Source organism: Vipera ursinii, assembly GCF_947247035.1.
Source record: "Vipera ursinii genome assembly, chromosome: 6".
Taxonomy (NCBI): Eukaryota; Metazoa; Chordata; class Lepidosauria; order Squamata; family Viperidae; genus Vipera; species Vipera ursinii.
The window spans coordinates 62,522,838-62,538,531 of NC_139515.1; the positions used below are offsets into that span (position 1 = coordinate 62,522,838).

The window sequence follows — 15,694 nt, forward strand, 5'->3', positions numbered from 1 at the left end:
GTTGACGTTGGCGGAAGCGAGTGCCGGAGGTGGTTGTCATGGTGACGGGGGCCGCCGATTCGGGTAAGAGAAGGAAAATTGAGATTTTTTCCTTTGCGAACCTCTCTCGCTTCCCACCCTATATTGTTATCCCTCCAGAAAAGGATAAGAGCCGTGATCGGACGGAAAACCGGCTCTGTGGGAATAGTTCACATGGGGTACATGGAAGCCGAGATTTCACGCGTCCGTTTTAGTTGCCTGGTTGCAACTCCACTACGTTAAATTGCACCTTGACGTCAAGTACGGTGCAAGGGCTGGAATAAGATGGCGGTTGCAATTGTTGTGGTCCATGATGTAGAGCAGGGGTCTTCAAACTTGGCCCTTTTATGACTTGTGGACTTCAACTCCCAGTATTCTAGGAGTTGAAGTCCACAAGTCATAAAAGGGCCACGTTTGAAGACCTCTGATGTAGAGCAAATACATCTAGAGTTTTTGCCTTAAAACGTCAGTTTGGTTTTTCTACACGCAGTCCATAATACTGTAAAACTCAATTGAGCCCAAAATTTGTTGCTAAGCAAAACAGTTTTAAAATGAGTTTTGCCCCATTTTATGACCTTTCTTGCCAGTTGTTAAGTGACTCGCTGCAATTGTTAAGTTAGTAACACGGGTTGTTAAGTGAATGTAGCTTCCTCATTGACTTTGCTTATCAGGTTGCAAAAGGTGATCACATGACCCTGGGACACTGCAACCGTCATCAATATTATGAGTCAGTTGCCAAGCCTCCGAATTTTGGTCATATGACTATGGGTATTCTGCAATGGTCATCAGTGTGAAAAATTGTCATAAGTCACTTTTTTCAATGCAATTGTAACTTCGTACAGTCACTAAATGAGCACTACCTGTATTCCAACAGGCAAAAACTGTAGTCTCTCTTGACATTTTACTGATGCCTATGAGGATCCAGATTGTTGGGGGCAATATGCTGACTAAACAGCTTAGAGAGGGCTGTAAAGCACTGTGAAGCGGTATATAAGTCTAAGTGCTATTGCTATTTATGAGACTGTTGTGTTTTGATTATGTTACCAGAACAGTGCTGGGGAGAGGGCACAAAACTGGCACTTGCACCAGTTTTCTGACATTAGAAGTACCATATTTGGGCTGTCAAAATGCTGAGATGACAGTAAAGCCTAGTAATTGTCCAGATATTTTCCCAGAAATTGTAGCTGTACCCACAGGGAAGGCTTCCATTCAAATTAATTCAGTATTTGAAATCTTCTATACCACTTTGACACCTGGAATAAAAGAAGATTTAAGGAATCTCTTATTCAGGATGAAAAGAAGTGGAAAAGCCAAGGTGCTATTCAGTATTAAATTAAAAAAATATAGCTAGCCAATAGCTAATAACAAATAATGACAATGCAATGTAAATAGGTGGATAAGAAGCTGGAAATAAATCCATTAAACCATTAAATGTAACCATTAAATACACAGATATACGCTCCTCAAGAGAAAGGGTACAACAAATGTAAATAAAATACATGGGAAAGATATCACTCTGGCAACAATGATACATATGATGAAGGCTACATTTTCCCAGTAGTACTTTTGGGCTGTGAAAGTTGGATGATCAAAAGATTGCAAGAAGAAAGTATACACTTTTGAATTGTTGTAGTAAAGAAAAATAGTTACTTTGTATTCTGAGCCTATTTTCATATCCTAGTTACTTAAATGTTTCTCTCTTACCAGTTAAAAGAACAGTCTTGATATAGGCCCTTAGTAAAAAAAAAATAGAACTATCCAGCTTAACTACTTGATGAATTAATTGGGCTCTAAAAATGAAAGCTATCCAGTTGCTGAAATTTCTGAAAGAGAATTTATCCTATTCTCTTTAGCATGTACTATTTTAAAAATTCAGGGAGAATCTTGTGGGCTACCAAGAGCTTGACAAACAAATGATTCCATAAGAGATGACAAAAAAGAACCCTGGCTGTCCATAAGAGGACTAAAAATGAAGCTAAAAGTTAAATATCTAGGACACAAAACATGAAGGCAAGATGCTTGAATGCTTGGGATAATTAAAAATAAAACAGATTGACAGAAATCAAAATGGCTAAATATTATCACTGATGACACACAAAGAAACAAAAAAAATTCCATTGACTCCTTTCACTGGGCAATTGTCTTTGCAAAGCTAATCAAATGTTTATCCATCCATCCATTCATCTGCATCAATTGCTCAAGCAATTCTGGGTATTACAGATATTAAGATAATGGTGAGCCAGCAAAGAATGTATTGCCATTATAAACTGTGTTTATATTAATTTATGAAACATGAAAAGAGTACCATTGCCAAATCACCTACTTTACAAGTGACTTTGTCTTTGTCTTTCCATATTATTTCAGTATAATATTTGGTTACTTCCGAAGTCTGTATAAATAGTTTTTGAGGTTATACACTCATTGACAGTTTTTCAAATAGAGGAAAATTACACTGAGACAGGAGGTAATAATAAAAGTAATACAGCAAGAAGGGAATTCAAATGATCATGCTGTCTTGGGTCTTTCAAGAAGGCTTTCTACTAGCAAATTTACCAGATGAAGTGATTAGAATGTTCTGGAATCATACAATATGATAGTTGCCAAGGGCAAATGCAAAGTCGTGGGAAAAGGTATAGCAACTTTAAGGAGGTGCAATACAAATTCAGTATGCACAGCCTACATGCTGTGAAAATATCTTTTTGTCTTAAAATTGAAAGTGCTACATAGCTTTAAAAAGTATATGCTGCCACACATAACTTGTTAGACAAATTCAGAATATCCAGTGTTCCTTGGAACCCCTCCTGTTTAAGATTTTCAATTAAAATCTTCAACTGAATATTCTGCCCATATTTTAAAGTCTAAAAATACGGCTTTGTCCTTTGGTCTGGGGCCCCAACAGTGGCTTACTATTTTGTGGGTGGTTGCCAGAGAAGATCTTAGCTTTTAACTTTTAACTTCCTTATTGGATTTTTCTAATTGTAACTGTTTTCAGCAATTATCTTTTCATTCTATTGTAAAGCCTCTCAGAGTTGCTATCTGAGGAACACAGGCAGCATAGAAATTTAATAAATAAAATAAATATGACAAATAAATCCTGGTGAAAAACAGTAGGAGAAATAAAGATTTGAACTTAAAAACTGTTTTAATGTTTGAGATGTGATCTTAGTAACTATAGATCTCTTTATCAATTTCTTTCAGGATATTGTATTACAATGGCTTCCCAAGAGAGGATCAGGCCTGTGGTAAAAGGAACTGGATTTTGGCATGTTCCCACTGTGAAGGAATATAGCCAGGAAACGCAAGAGCTGTTAAAAGGTAATCAAGCAGAATAGAAAAGTATCTCAGGAAGTAATGCTCCCCAGTCCTGGTTATTATCTTTTTGCATTTTAAAACCACTACCTAAATTACTGTTTGTACAAATTGAGAATGTAAGTTAAGGATCCCTACTCTTTGATGATTTTAGTGACTGTAGGAAAAAGCCTGTGTTGAATTTCTTCCTTAATATGAGTTATAAATTCTTGCATACTTTTCTCCATAGCAGCTAATCACAAGATCTGGTCATGCCAATAAAGTTATAAAAATAAAAAAACCCCAGAAAAAACTTCTTTGGATTTCTGTATTCCAGTATAACAACAATAATAAAAATAGTTTTGTGGAGAAAACCCATTGTTGCAATTTGTTAGATATTCTGAAAAGGATTTTGAATATTAATTATGCTATAAAGGTAAAGGTAAAGGTTCCCCCACATATGCATGCTAGTCGTTTCCGACTCTAGGGGCCGGTGCTCATCTCCGTTTCAAAGCCGAAGAGCCAGCACTTGTCCAAGGACGTCTCCGTGGCCATGTGGCCGGCATGACTAGACGCCAAAGGCGCACGGAACACTGTTACCTTCCCACCGTAGTGGTCCCTATTTTTCTACTTGCATTTTTACGTGCTTTCGAACTGCTAGGTTGGCAGAAGCTGGAACGAGTAACAAGCGCTTACTCTGTTACGCGGCACTCGGGATTCGACCCGCCGAACTGCCAACCATCTGATCGACAAAATCAGCATCCTAATTATGCTATAGTATTCTACAATTGGATGTCCTTCAGTTATATTTACATCCAAAAGAGAGCAGGAAGACATCTCATTGGAAAAAGCTACTATATATAGATTGGACTATAGCTTTTTAGCATTTGTGGATATCTGTTCTAAGGCTTGGGATTCCTTTTTATATGTAGATACTGTTTGGGTAAATCTGTTTCTGCAAAAGTAGTGATGTTGTTGTTGCTGATCTGTATAGATATTTTTTCTCTTTCAGAGATGATGCAAGAATCTAAGCTTACATGTTTCCAGCAACGCCATCTTGTAAATTGCATGAAACGTAAGTATGCCTAAAATTTACATTTCTTTTTGAAGTCTGCAAAGCTATTTGTTCTGGTTTTCCAATTTCTAAATTTAGTTCAGCCACTAGACTTTCTCCAGCTAAAAAAACAAACTGTTTCCTTGCAAAAGAAATGTATATAAACTCAGGAAGGGAACAGAACATTAGTGGAATACTGTTAAGTCACAGATGATGACTACTTCTTAATTCTAGTTTATCCAACTCTCTAGAACCATAAGGACTCTTCTGTAAAAGTTTGGGATTTTCAGCATGTATTATAAAGGTAGGTTGAGGGACTATTTAGTTTTAAATAATTCTGAATTCATATTAAAACAAGAATCATTCCTATTATACATTTTCTTTTATGCATTTATAAGAAGCCAATTTACAGAAACTCTCCTGAAATATTAAATTGGAACACATATTTGTACCTAGCAATTTAACCTTGGGGTCAAATCTAGACACTGCCAAGAATACTACATGGAGATATCTAAGAAGCTGCCAGCGACTGAGTTTGACTGAAAGGAGACTCTGCCACGTATACTTAAAATGGTACATGTATGCCATCAGCTTTATGTTTACCGTATTTTTCGGACAATAAGACGCACTTTTTCCCCAAAAGTGGGGGGGAAAACGAGAGTGTGTCTTATGGTCCGAAGGTGATCCGTATGGCCAGCCCCAACCTCTGCAAGTGGAGCACGAATCGGCATGTGCTGAGAAACGCCGATCTCACGCTCCTGCACTCTCCCTCGCTCGGTTTCAGCTTCCCTTGTTACAAGAGAAAGCAGGCTGAAACGGAGTGAGGAGATTGCCAGGAATGCGAATCGGCTGATCTCGCGCTGCTGCAATCTGCCTCGTTTCAGCCTGCTTTCTCTTGTAGCAAGGGAAGCTGAAACTGAGCGAGGGAGTTTGCAGGAGCGCGAGATCGGCCGATTCGCATTTCTGGCAATCTCCCTCACTCCGTTTCAGCTTGCTTTCTGCAAGAGAAAGCCAGGCTGCAGGGCCGCCTCCGCAGGTACTGCTCTAATGCAGAGAGGGAAGGACAAAGAGGGAGGGAAGGAAGGAAGGAAGGAAGGAAGGAAGGAAGGAAGGAAGGAAGGAAGGAAGGAAGGAAGGAAGGAAGGGACAATGGGAGAGGGAGGGAGAGAAAGAGAGAGGGAGAGAGAGAGAAGGAGAAAGATTTTTTTTCTTGTTTTCCTGCTCTAAAAACTGGGTGCGTCTTATGGTCCGGTGCGTCATATGGTCCGAAAAATACGGTACTTCCTTTCTGACCAATCTTTGCCCTTCTTTCTTAGGTGGTGATGCTTTCCCCATACACTGTTATCCAACATCCAGCAGAGAACCAGAGTTTCCAAAGCCTGTATCATCAAAGATTATTTTGACAACCAGTCCCTTTGGTAGACCTCACCTCCGGCCTGCAGAAATTTGTCGTGCAGGAAATGCTTATATCAGAGAAAAATTCAAACCTCAAGCCATTCGTAAGCAAGAAACATTTGCAAATGATAAATGCAGGAATTGAGAGATAAATAACAATGATTATACTTATTATTTACAAGTAATCTTTGTTCAGCTATTGTACTGCCTGGGCAGCAACCACTTGTAGTTACCACAGTGATGAAAATTACAACCTATGAAAATATAACTTTGCAACTAATGATCACATTTATCTTCACCATTTCACACAGTACATGTTGTCCATTGCCTGATCTGCTTTTTTTTTCTTTACCTCCTTCACAGTACAAAAGGTTTGCTTAAACAAGCTATCTCTTCCTGAGCTGCTTCTCTTTTCAATGCAGAGGGTCACTGAAAAGTGCTAACCACAATTCTGTGATTTTAATTACTTGATTAGAACCCCCTGGATCTGCACAGTTGCTGTCTGAAATTGACAAGACCATAATCAAGGTCTTACTCAAGGCCTTTTTTGCCTCCTAAGTGCTCAAGCCTCCCACGTGTGCTAGGCAAACAGCTGATGATCTGTATTCCACATTGTGTGCCTGCTTACTTCTTATAATCTCTTCCTCTCCAATGAATGTAGATACAAACATGAATGATCTAATTCCCTTGCTAATTATCCCAGTACTGAGGTGAGCACCCAAAATGGTGAAAAGGAGCCCTAAGATTGGCCCTTTTACCTGGCTTCCTTGTGAGTCAAGTTCCAGAAACCTTCCCTGCTGTTTGAGGTCATATCCTTTTGATATGGTAAAGCAAAGGAAAGCTGATGTAAAATTGTAAACACAATCGCATATTTTTTCTGCTTAGCTACCACTTTGCTTAATGACTGATTGGTGGTTCCCAGTTGCAGTAGTTAAAGAAGGACTACCCGCTGAAAGGCTTGATGAATCTAAATGATCTGCCAGATTAGTGCAACTCTTCAAAGAGAAATGTCTGAGAAAGAGAATATGATAACCAAGGGAATGTCTTGTGTGCAGAAGTACCAAAATTCTCTCCATTTAGCAGTCTCAACTGCTGCCATTTGTGTATCAGGATTCATTTGTACTCATTTGCTTAGACATTTTAAACTTGTCTTCTTTTGAATACAGTCTGTTCTTTTATTTACTATTTAATAGGTTAGGATAGGGACGCGGTGGCTCAGTGGGTTGGGACTCTGAGCTTGTCGATCAGATGGTCGGCAGTTTGGCGGGTCGAATCCTGAGTGCCGTGTAGCAGAGTGAGCGCCTGTTACTCGTCCCAGCTTCTGTCAACCTAGCAGTTTGAAAGCATGTAAAAAATGCAAGTAGAAAAATAGGGACCACTACGGTGGGAAGGTAACAGTGTTCCGTGCGCCTTTGGCATCTAGTCATGCTGGCCACATGACCACGGAGACGTCCTCGGACAAGCGCTGGCTCTTCAGCTTTGAAACGGAGATGAGCACCGGCCCCTAGAGTCAGAAACGACTAGCATGCATGTGCGGGGGAACCTTTACCTTTTTAGGTTAGGATAAGGTTGGTCAGAAAGAATAGTTTTCCTAAAACCACTAATATATAAATGCCTGAGATTTGAATCAAACCGTGAAATGCTGAGCATCAAGCTTCAGCAATCCAAAATTCAAGCAAGTCCATGGTCCTTCTTTCCAAATATGAAGTGGGGGGGGACAGTCAGCTATCAATATTTGATCAATATTTTTATAAACAGTAATATTATTTCTTTTGTATTTACAGGAGACCTGGAGAAGGAGAAAGAAAGACTGCAAAACATCTTAGCAACAGGAAAGGACAAAGCAGAGAAGAAAACTCAGAAGAAACCAGTCAAGACAGAAGAAACAGTACTAGAGCTGGACCGATTCGATGAATGTAAGCAGACCTCCTTAGTTAAAAGGATACACTCTGGCAGGGTTCATGCCATACATTAGCCTAGGCCAGGGGTAGGCAACCTTGGCTCTTTTATTCTGGGAGTTGAAGTCCATGAGTCATAAAAGAGCCGAGGTTGCCTACCCCTGCCCTTGGATAAAAGGTTGGTTGTAGTTCAGGAACTCAAACATTTACACCCACAGGCACCACTGGAATACAGATATAACAAAAAGAACTGCAATAGAAGGAGTGTGGCAAAACAAAGCAAAGATGGTACCATTAGTAATAGGCACATTACATGCAATCTTAAAACAACTGGATCACTACTTGAACACCATCAGCACTGACAAAATCCCCATCAGTCAATTGTAAAAGGCAGCTTTACTTGGAACAGCTTACATCCTGCAACAATACCTTTTACACTATCAAAAATTTGCCTATAACCAGCCCTTGGGAAGACTCAATCGGTTGATAAAAATACCAAATCCGATGTAAACATTTGGCTGTGTGGTGATCCCTAACAGTGTTTAGGATTAATTTATAATGCTAATCCACTTACTGGATTGGCATCATACACTGAACCAGAAGATAAGCAAACATGCTATGTTCATATAGTATGCCATCACTAAAAACTAAGATTAACTCTAACCAAGTTAGATGTTAGATCCACACCATTAGGATGTGTAAAATGCAGCTTCTAAGAATTGACCTGATCTGATTAAAGCATGCTCTATGAATACTGCGTTTGTAGCTAGTAGAGATTTATTCCCTCCTGCTTGTCTCCTTAGATTCTGAGCACTGTCAAATCAGTGACTTACGTGCTATATTGTCTTTCCAAAAGATTGCTCATACTTCCAGGATGAAGCACAGAAAACAACCCTTATCCCAGTAATGCAATACGGCAGAATCATTACTTTAGCACAGTGTTGTAGACACTATGTTGTACCCAGGATGACACCAAACCAATTGATGCAAGAGTTTCTAGAATGCTTTGATATACAGAGGACTTCACGGTCAACTCAATGATTGCAAGGTGCCCAGGTCGTGTGGTTGTAAAATAAGCCCAAATCACCACCCTTCCACCCCTGTGCTTGACAATTGGTATGAGATGTTTGTGCTGATATTTGGTGTTTGCCAAACATGGCACTGTGCATTATGGCCAAACATCTTTACTTTGATCTCATCTGTCCAAAGCACAGTGTTCTAGAAGACTTGTGATACATGGCACTGTGCATTATGGCCAAACATCTTTACTTTGACCTCATCTGTCCAAAGCACAGTGTTCTAGAAGACTTGTGATTTGTTCAGATGCAACTTTGCAAACCGAAGCTGTGCATCCATGTTCTTTTTAGAGGAAAAGAGGCTTTCTCCTGGTAACCCTTCCTAAGAAACCATACTTAGTTTTTTCTAATTGTACTGTCATGAACTTCAACATTTAACATACTATATGAGACCTATAGAGTCTGAGATGTCACTCTTGGATTTTTTGCAATTTCTGTGACCATTGCACGGCCTGTCCTTGGGGTGAATTTGCTGGGACAGCCACTCCTGGGAAAATTGGAAACTGCCTTGAATGTTTTCCACTTGTGAATAATCTTCCTCACTGTAGAATGATGGATTTTAAATTGTTTGGAAATGGCCTTAAAATCCTCCCCAGACTGATGGGCAGCAACAATTGTATCTCTAAGATCATTGCTGATGTCTTTCCCCTTTGGCATTATGTTAACACACACCTCAATGCTGAAGACCAGCAAACTCCTAAAACTTAGGCTTTTATAGAGATAGTCACACTTGCTTATGGTCAACTGATCGAGGATAGTTGATTAGCAGCACCTGGCTGCCACTTAGCCTCTTCGTAGCTATGAAAGCAGTAAGGCTGCACTTAGTTTTTCACATATAGCTGCTCCTTTTTGGTTTTCTTTTTGTAAAATAAACGATGGTGTAGTATGTCATGTGTTCTTGTTCATCTGAGGTTAGATTTATCTACTTTTAAGAACTGCTAAGGACCAAATGATTTTTTTTTACTATGTCCTGATATGTAAAACCATAGAACTCAAAGAGGATGCACTTCCCCCAATGGAAGCAGTGGTCATGAACAGGTTTAAATAGCATACAGAGAATTAATGTAGCATGTTTCGGTGTTGTTTTTTTATTTAATGTTGATGCTGTTGCAAGCCTCCCAGGATTATGGCCCATAAGATGAGCTGCTACAGGTCTTTTAAATAAAATAAATGGGAAATTAATTATTCAAACTTCAGAAGAATAACTATGTTCCTGCCCCTTAGTCTTTCATTCCACATTGCTTCATTTGTCTTTATGCTCAGTGGTGAATGAAATTCAAGATCGACAAAATTTCCTGTCAGAAATGGAAGCTTTGGGACAGAGCAAAGCGTATCAAGGAATTATCCAAACCGAAATATCACAGGTACTTGGCAATTCTGACCTTAAATGCAATCTTTTTTCGTTTGAAAATTGGATATGATGATATTTTAAGAAAGTGGGGAAAGATCTGGCAGAGGGTCATGTGTGTATCTAAAGCAAAAAGAACCTTTTAAAAATGTTATAGTGGAGGTGGTAATACATCTTCATCTGGAGTAAGACTTGTGTATTATCTTGTAAGAAAATTAAAATTTATTGAATTCTTATTATGTCTCCTTTTTCTGCTGTTTGCAGAAGCTCCGGGAGATGGAGATGATTGACCAGCAGAGAACAGCAGAACTAAAAGGGGCAATAGCCAAGTCTTTCAATATAGGCATCAAACATGACAATCCAAACATGGTTCAAGTAGACCAATAGTTTTCCCCACACCCCCACACCCCCACACCTAAGGATATAACTCCTTCACCCTTACTTTTTTTGCAGACATAAGAGAATGTGAAGAATATCTTATTAGTACAGTTTTGACTCTTTTGTGGCAGGTACCTGTAGAATATATTTAATGTCCAGAAATATTGTATGACTCTGGAAAAGTAGGAACAATCTGTTTCAATTTGTAATGGCAGAAGCCTTTTCAAAAATGTGATCCAGAAACAAAAGGGCTCAAATGAATCACAAGGTTAGAATGAGTATCAGCTTGCTTGCCTTGACAAACAAGAGGAAAGGATTTCTACATACTTCATCTCTGGAAAAAAGCATCTGTGTTTCTACCATTTATGTGCTGCTGTTTTTTTAGAATTAGAACAGTACAACTCCTAGAATAGATCAAAAATATTTTATATCTGATTCTGCCATCGACTGGGATGCTGCTTCCACTCAAAACTTGCTTCTCATTCATCATATAACTCTTAAGCGAACAGTGGTGACTGTTCTTTCGGAGTAGGGGAGAGAGAATCGGAAGATTTTAGATGGCAGTTATTTTTGATGAATGCTTCTTCAGTAAAATTACATAGGACCATTTTCATTATGACTGACTATTCACATGTCTTGTCATTTGTTAAAAAAAGACTTAATAGCACAAAAGTAATTGGACAGGTGTAAGGGATGTTTTTCTCATTGATGCACTTTTTGCTTTGGTCCAGCTCACTTTTGATAGCTGTTTATTACTCCACTTGTAAAAAAATAAATAAGTCCTCTGAGAATTTTGTAATTTTCTATTTTTCTTTCCATATACCGTAATGTATTGTATTCACTTTCTGCCAAGACATCTCAAACTATAGAAACAAACACAAAATATAGTGGTTTTATTGGTTTTATTGATTTCACCTGTGCCCATCAGTGGAGATTGCAATTAACACAGAATAATTATGTTCACCAGAATCCATTATTTTCTGATGGGAATGTATCTGATATTTTAAAAGATTGACTATTTTGTTTTATAAGAGAGAAAGTTATGCATTGGACAATCTTGTAGCTGAGAGTAAGAATCTGATGGTGGCCATGATCTACTTGTAGAGGCTGAGAAGGTGGTTCCAATCAGAGCTGACACCACCAATGAATTTGGTTCTGCTTTGAAAGGTTCTGACACCTAACTGCTGCTTTCCAGATGTGTTGAATTATCCATCACCTCCAAATAGTATTAAAATGATATACTGGCTGACAAGATGTAAATGGTAGTATAACACATCTGGAGGGCTCCAAGTTAGGGAGGGCAATCCAGGCTGAATATCTCAGTCAAGGACAATTTGCCAATTCATCACATTTGAATAAAGCAGCACAGCAATTTGCTAATATGAACTCAAACCAACACCTATAACATTATCAACATTTAACTCAGACCAAACAAACATCTCAATAAATAGTTCCTCAAGTTAGAGAAGCCAGAAGAGGAAAAAAAGACATTCTCCCCTCTGAATTCATACACACAAACAAAACTAAAACAAAGCTGAAAGTCAGATAGAGGGTGGGGGTTTGGCTACAAAAATTATAAAGATCTTTTGCACTCTTAGGGGGGGGGGAAACATGCACATAAAACCTGAGGGGAGGGAGCTAAGAATGAATTACAATGGTACCTTGTTGATACTGAATACAGCTTGACATCCTCTTCTGGCCCTAATGTTTGGCAGGCAATGAGTTATTGTCCTAGTCTGCTGTGTCCCCTGATATATACTGTATATAGCAGCAGCAGCAACTAATGGGATTAAAAAGATCCACTTGTTGTCCATTTACACCTGGACAAATCTACCCTCTGACAGCATGGCTGGTCATGCTGGGAACTGCAATTTGCTTTATAACACATGCCAAAGCTGTCTTAACCTTTCCTCTGTGGTTTGTTAACTGGTTGCCAAGAGAATCGCCATTCACAGCACAGTATCTTCTTTGGTGGCAAAGAAATCTTCCAGAAATAGATTATTGGTTAGATTTTTGGCTGTTTTTGCAGACTTTATAACAGATGTTTCTGGGGTCAATATACAGTATTTTAAAAATTTAAGCCCACAATAAAAATCTGCCCTGAAAGCCCAATTATTACTTTTTTGAATGATCAAAGAAGAGAAAAAGAATAAGAAAAGGAATTCAGAAGAGATATCCAGAGGCTCCCAAACTGCAATGAGGATTCTCTTCCTCCCCCCTCCCCCAAGAGATTATTAGGCACATGTGACTATCACAGTTAAAGGAGAACAATTAGTGCAACTTTCCCCAAGACACTCATGATTAAAAGTTCTGAACAGTCAAAGATATAATAGGTGCGCAACTGAGGAAGTCTAAAGCTATTTTATTTGTCCATTCCCATCCCCACCTTGAAAGAGAAAATGGCAAACAGCTTCTTCCTCCACGTCTGCCCTTATGTAATGTGCTCATAAGACTTGCCATATTTTCCCCTTCTCTAGGCAAAGGAACACCTGTTGCTGGAAGGTAGTTGGATTTTTACAAGATAAAGCCAGCTTTGGTGTAGGGCAAGGCACGACCTCTTTTTTAAAAAATCAGCTAAAGCACGAAGCCATCCTACTTGCCAGGTGTGCCCAGCTAAATGGGGCTGAGCAATCAAACAGACTAGCAGCCCTCCTTAATCTTCTAGCTGCCAGCTGCTTTAGCTTTTTTCCTTGGGGGATCTGCTTTTTGAGTCAGGTTTATTTCCAAGTAACTTCAGCACTTTCATTGGTTTGAATTTTCCTTTCTTCTTGCTATCTGCCTCAGAGTCCTTGTGAAATTCTGGAGGGAGAAAGGATTAGGGTTAGTGGAATGCAACGTAGAGAGGGGAAGGGGAGATTAGGAGCAGAGAAAGCTCACTTAGAATCAGTTATACCAATCATCTGTCTTTGCCTAAACTGAACAAAATAGTGAAGTTCTTGGTTTTCAGAAACAATTCTTCCTAACCCTACCTCATCAAGCACTGAACTAACCCAAGGTCCTTTCTATACATACAGAAAGGCTTTCTTAGAATACAGATGCTTAAGCAATGCGTCCAGAAAACGCCTCAATGACAGGATTTACAGGAATGTAAAATTTACATTTTACATTTTATATTTAGTGATTGTAATATTCAAAACTTGTACATGCCTATTATCTAAGAATATAAATTATTTATTTGCATGTTTTCTAAAATTCTGATCATCTTGGAATCAGAGCTAGCAAAGTTTACAGAATCTGTAGCTGTGTTCAGATTTTCCCCCCCTCTCCTGTATTGGATTAAGAAAGATTTTCAGGTGGTAAATATTAAGACCACAATAGCCACTGAACATATTCATTACTCAATCTTGCACCACTCTGGGAATGAAAATAGAATCTGAATTTAGAATTATTACAGTGTGCTCAGAATCAGCCAGCATGTATGCTGCGATTCTCCAGGTCAAAGAAAAAAATCATGTTCTCTTGGCAATGAACTGTTCTTGTCATAGAACAAGTTTCTAGTTTTTATGACTGCAAAAAAGTTTTGAAAAGATAATAAAATCACAAAGGAGCCTGGATTTCCAATATTTTGGGCAGAACGTCTATGACTTCTATTTGTTTTTGCTCCACAGCTATCAAAAATCAATGTGAAATAACAAAAGTGCACATCCCTGAAAAATGTTCGTAACTTGCACTCTTTCCTTAAGATATCTGCTTCAGAGGGAAGGAGGATTGCCCTCTTCTGTACTGGCACTGGAGGACAAAGGCAGATTTAGATTCATTGGTACAATGCCTCAGTTTACTTCCTCTTTTCATGTAACTCTCTCTGATCCCTAAGCTAAAAGTGATTTGCTACTTCTGTGTTGGCAAAGGGAAAGAAGCTAAACCAACACAACTTCCCTCTCCCTTGGTTCATGGTAGCAAATGTGCAGCCCCTTTTGGCAAAGATGCTCCCTGACAACAGAGAAAGTGTGCCAACACCACATATTGCCAAAGCCAGTTTAGGATGGAGAACATTATATTCCCCACTTCTAATTCCTCCCCTCTGCAAGAAGCAAGAAGTACACTTTGCTGCTATGGTGTGTTGTGGAAAAGAGGGTAAGTTACCTAGATGTATTTGGTTTGTATTTTATACCTAATTATACAATTAGCTTTTGTCGGGTTAGAACTGAAGTTGGTATGGGTACATTTAACATATTTTGTACAGAAGGCAAACCTATTTAATTAGTAGTTGAACAACAGTATCAGTGCATAATTCTGCAAACAACAACTGCATCTGAAACTGGGAAGTCTGATTGGATCTCATTCTTCTTACCTTTTTTTTTAATCATGGCTTCCAACATTTTATCCTCCTCTTCCTCCCTGGCAAAACAAGAAAAACGATCAGATTCCGTTTTAATCAATGTAGCCAAACTGGGATTGATTAGAACAACAACAAACCAGAGATGAGCTACTATTTGGTGTCCAAAGTCTGAATTTAATATTTAAGCAGGTGGAGATCCAAATAGGGAAAATACATCGCACACATGCTGTGGCCTGGATTTTCAATTTTAAAAAGTTTTTAAGTTGTATTAAATATATTTAATTACATTAGTTTGTGAATGGATCCTTCTTGAAAAGATAGCTAACGCTGGCAGAGGATTCCTGGAGCTGCAAACTGCCCACCCCTCCCCTACATATACTCAAATTACTAGCATCACCTGGCTTTGCTTATCAAAGAATTAATAGTAAGAATCACACGTGCAATTATGCTTTGTGGTGCTACTATCAACATTTCTCAGGCCAATTGTTTTCAATTAACCAAAGATGCACCCATTGGCTTTTCATTTCACTACCTTTGCCGATCCTCATCCAGACTGTTAACAATGGCATTCCGTTGTTCAATAATGGTTACAAGCTCTTCCATCAATACTTTCTCTCTGATCCGGTCATCATCTGTCCAGTCTTTCTCTAGCACACAACAGAAAGAGAGGAGACGTAGTATATAATAAAGACAATTTATGCTCTATGAAATGTTACATGAGAAAAGTGCTTTTGACCCCCCCCCCATTCTGAGTTTTCTTTAGTACATATTATAAAGCGCTGAGACTGGGCAAAGTTTGCTTTTCTATCTTACTGTACAGTGGCATCTTCAGTAACACATCACCAGGATTCTGTAGAAGTCCACTGCCATCAGAACAGGCTATAGTAAATTAATGCTAGGCAGCTTCCTACATTTTATGTGCCATTGAATTTCTTGCCTGAAAATGAACAATGAGCTGAC

At 38.8% G+C, this 15,694-nt stretch overlaps 2 protein-coding genes across 4 annotated transcripts in view; one reads left to right on the plus strand and one right to left on the minus strand.

Annotated features, from left to right (window-relative positions):
• The first annotated feature begins 16 nt into the window (after nt 1–16).
• On the plus strand, nt 17–12,056 carry LOC310642074 (UPF0193 protein EVG1). Of its 2 annotated transcripts, none has more exons than XM_083365469.1 (7): nt 17–63; nt 3,217–3,333; nt 4,319–4,381; nt 5,677–5,859; nt 7,540–7,671; nt 9,993–10,093; nt 10,342–12,056. In XM_083365469.1, exons 1-7 carry the CDS (start codon nt 39–41, stop codon nt 10,462–10,464), a joined length of 744 nt encoding a protein of 247 aa, XP_083221595.1. In that variant the 5' UTR covers nt 17–38; the 3' UTR covers nt 10,465–12,056. The 2 variants fall into 2 exon arrangements, with proteins under 2 accessions (XP_083221595.1, XP_083221594.1); XM_083365468.1 differs by lacking the exon at nt 17–63 and adding an exon at nt 2,391–2,648.
• Nucleotides 12,057–12,265: 209 nt separating this feature from the next.
• Nucleotides 12,266–15,694, minus strand: part of MICALL1 (MICAL like 1) — a 35,825-nt gene continuing 32,396 nt past the window's right edge. For both annotated transcript variants that reach the window (XM_083365455.1, XM_083365454.1), the window contains exons 14-16: nt 15,267–15,381; nt 14,747–14,793; nt 12,266–13,254 (exon numbers count right to left, since the gene is read on the minus strand). In XM_083365455.1, the coding sequence (XP_083221581.1) occupies nt 13,133–13,254; nt 14,747–14,793; nt 15,267–15,381 (284 nt within the window). In that variant the 3' untranslated portion in view covers nt 12,266–13,132. The remainder of the gene's footprint in view (nt 13,255–14,746; nt 14,794–15,266; nt 15,382–15,694) is intronic.

Bases quoted from the DNA above. Each gene is read 5' to 3' on its own strand.
- LOC310642074 (XM_083365468.1), top strand. From the start codon at position 2,609: ATGATAGTTGCCAAGGGCAAATGCAAAGTCGTGGGAAAAG. The intron at 4,382-5,676 runs GTAAGTATGCCT...CTTCTTTCTTAG, and splicing joins TCTTGTAAATTGCATGAAAC to GTGGTGATGCTTTCCCCATA. The intron at 10,094-10,341 runs GTACTTGGCAAT...TGCTGTTTGCAG, and splicing joins TCCAAACCGAAATATCACAG to AAGCTCCGGGAGATGGAGAT.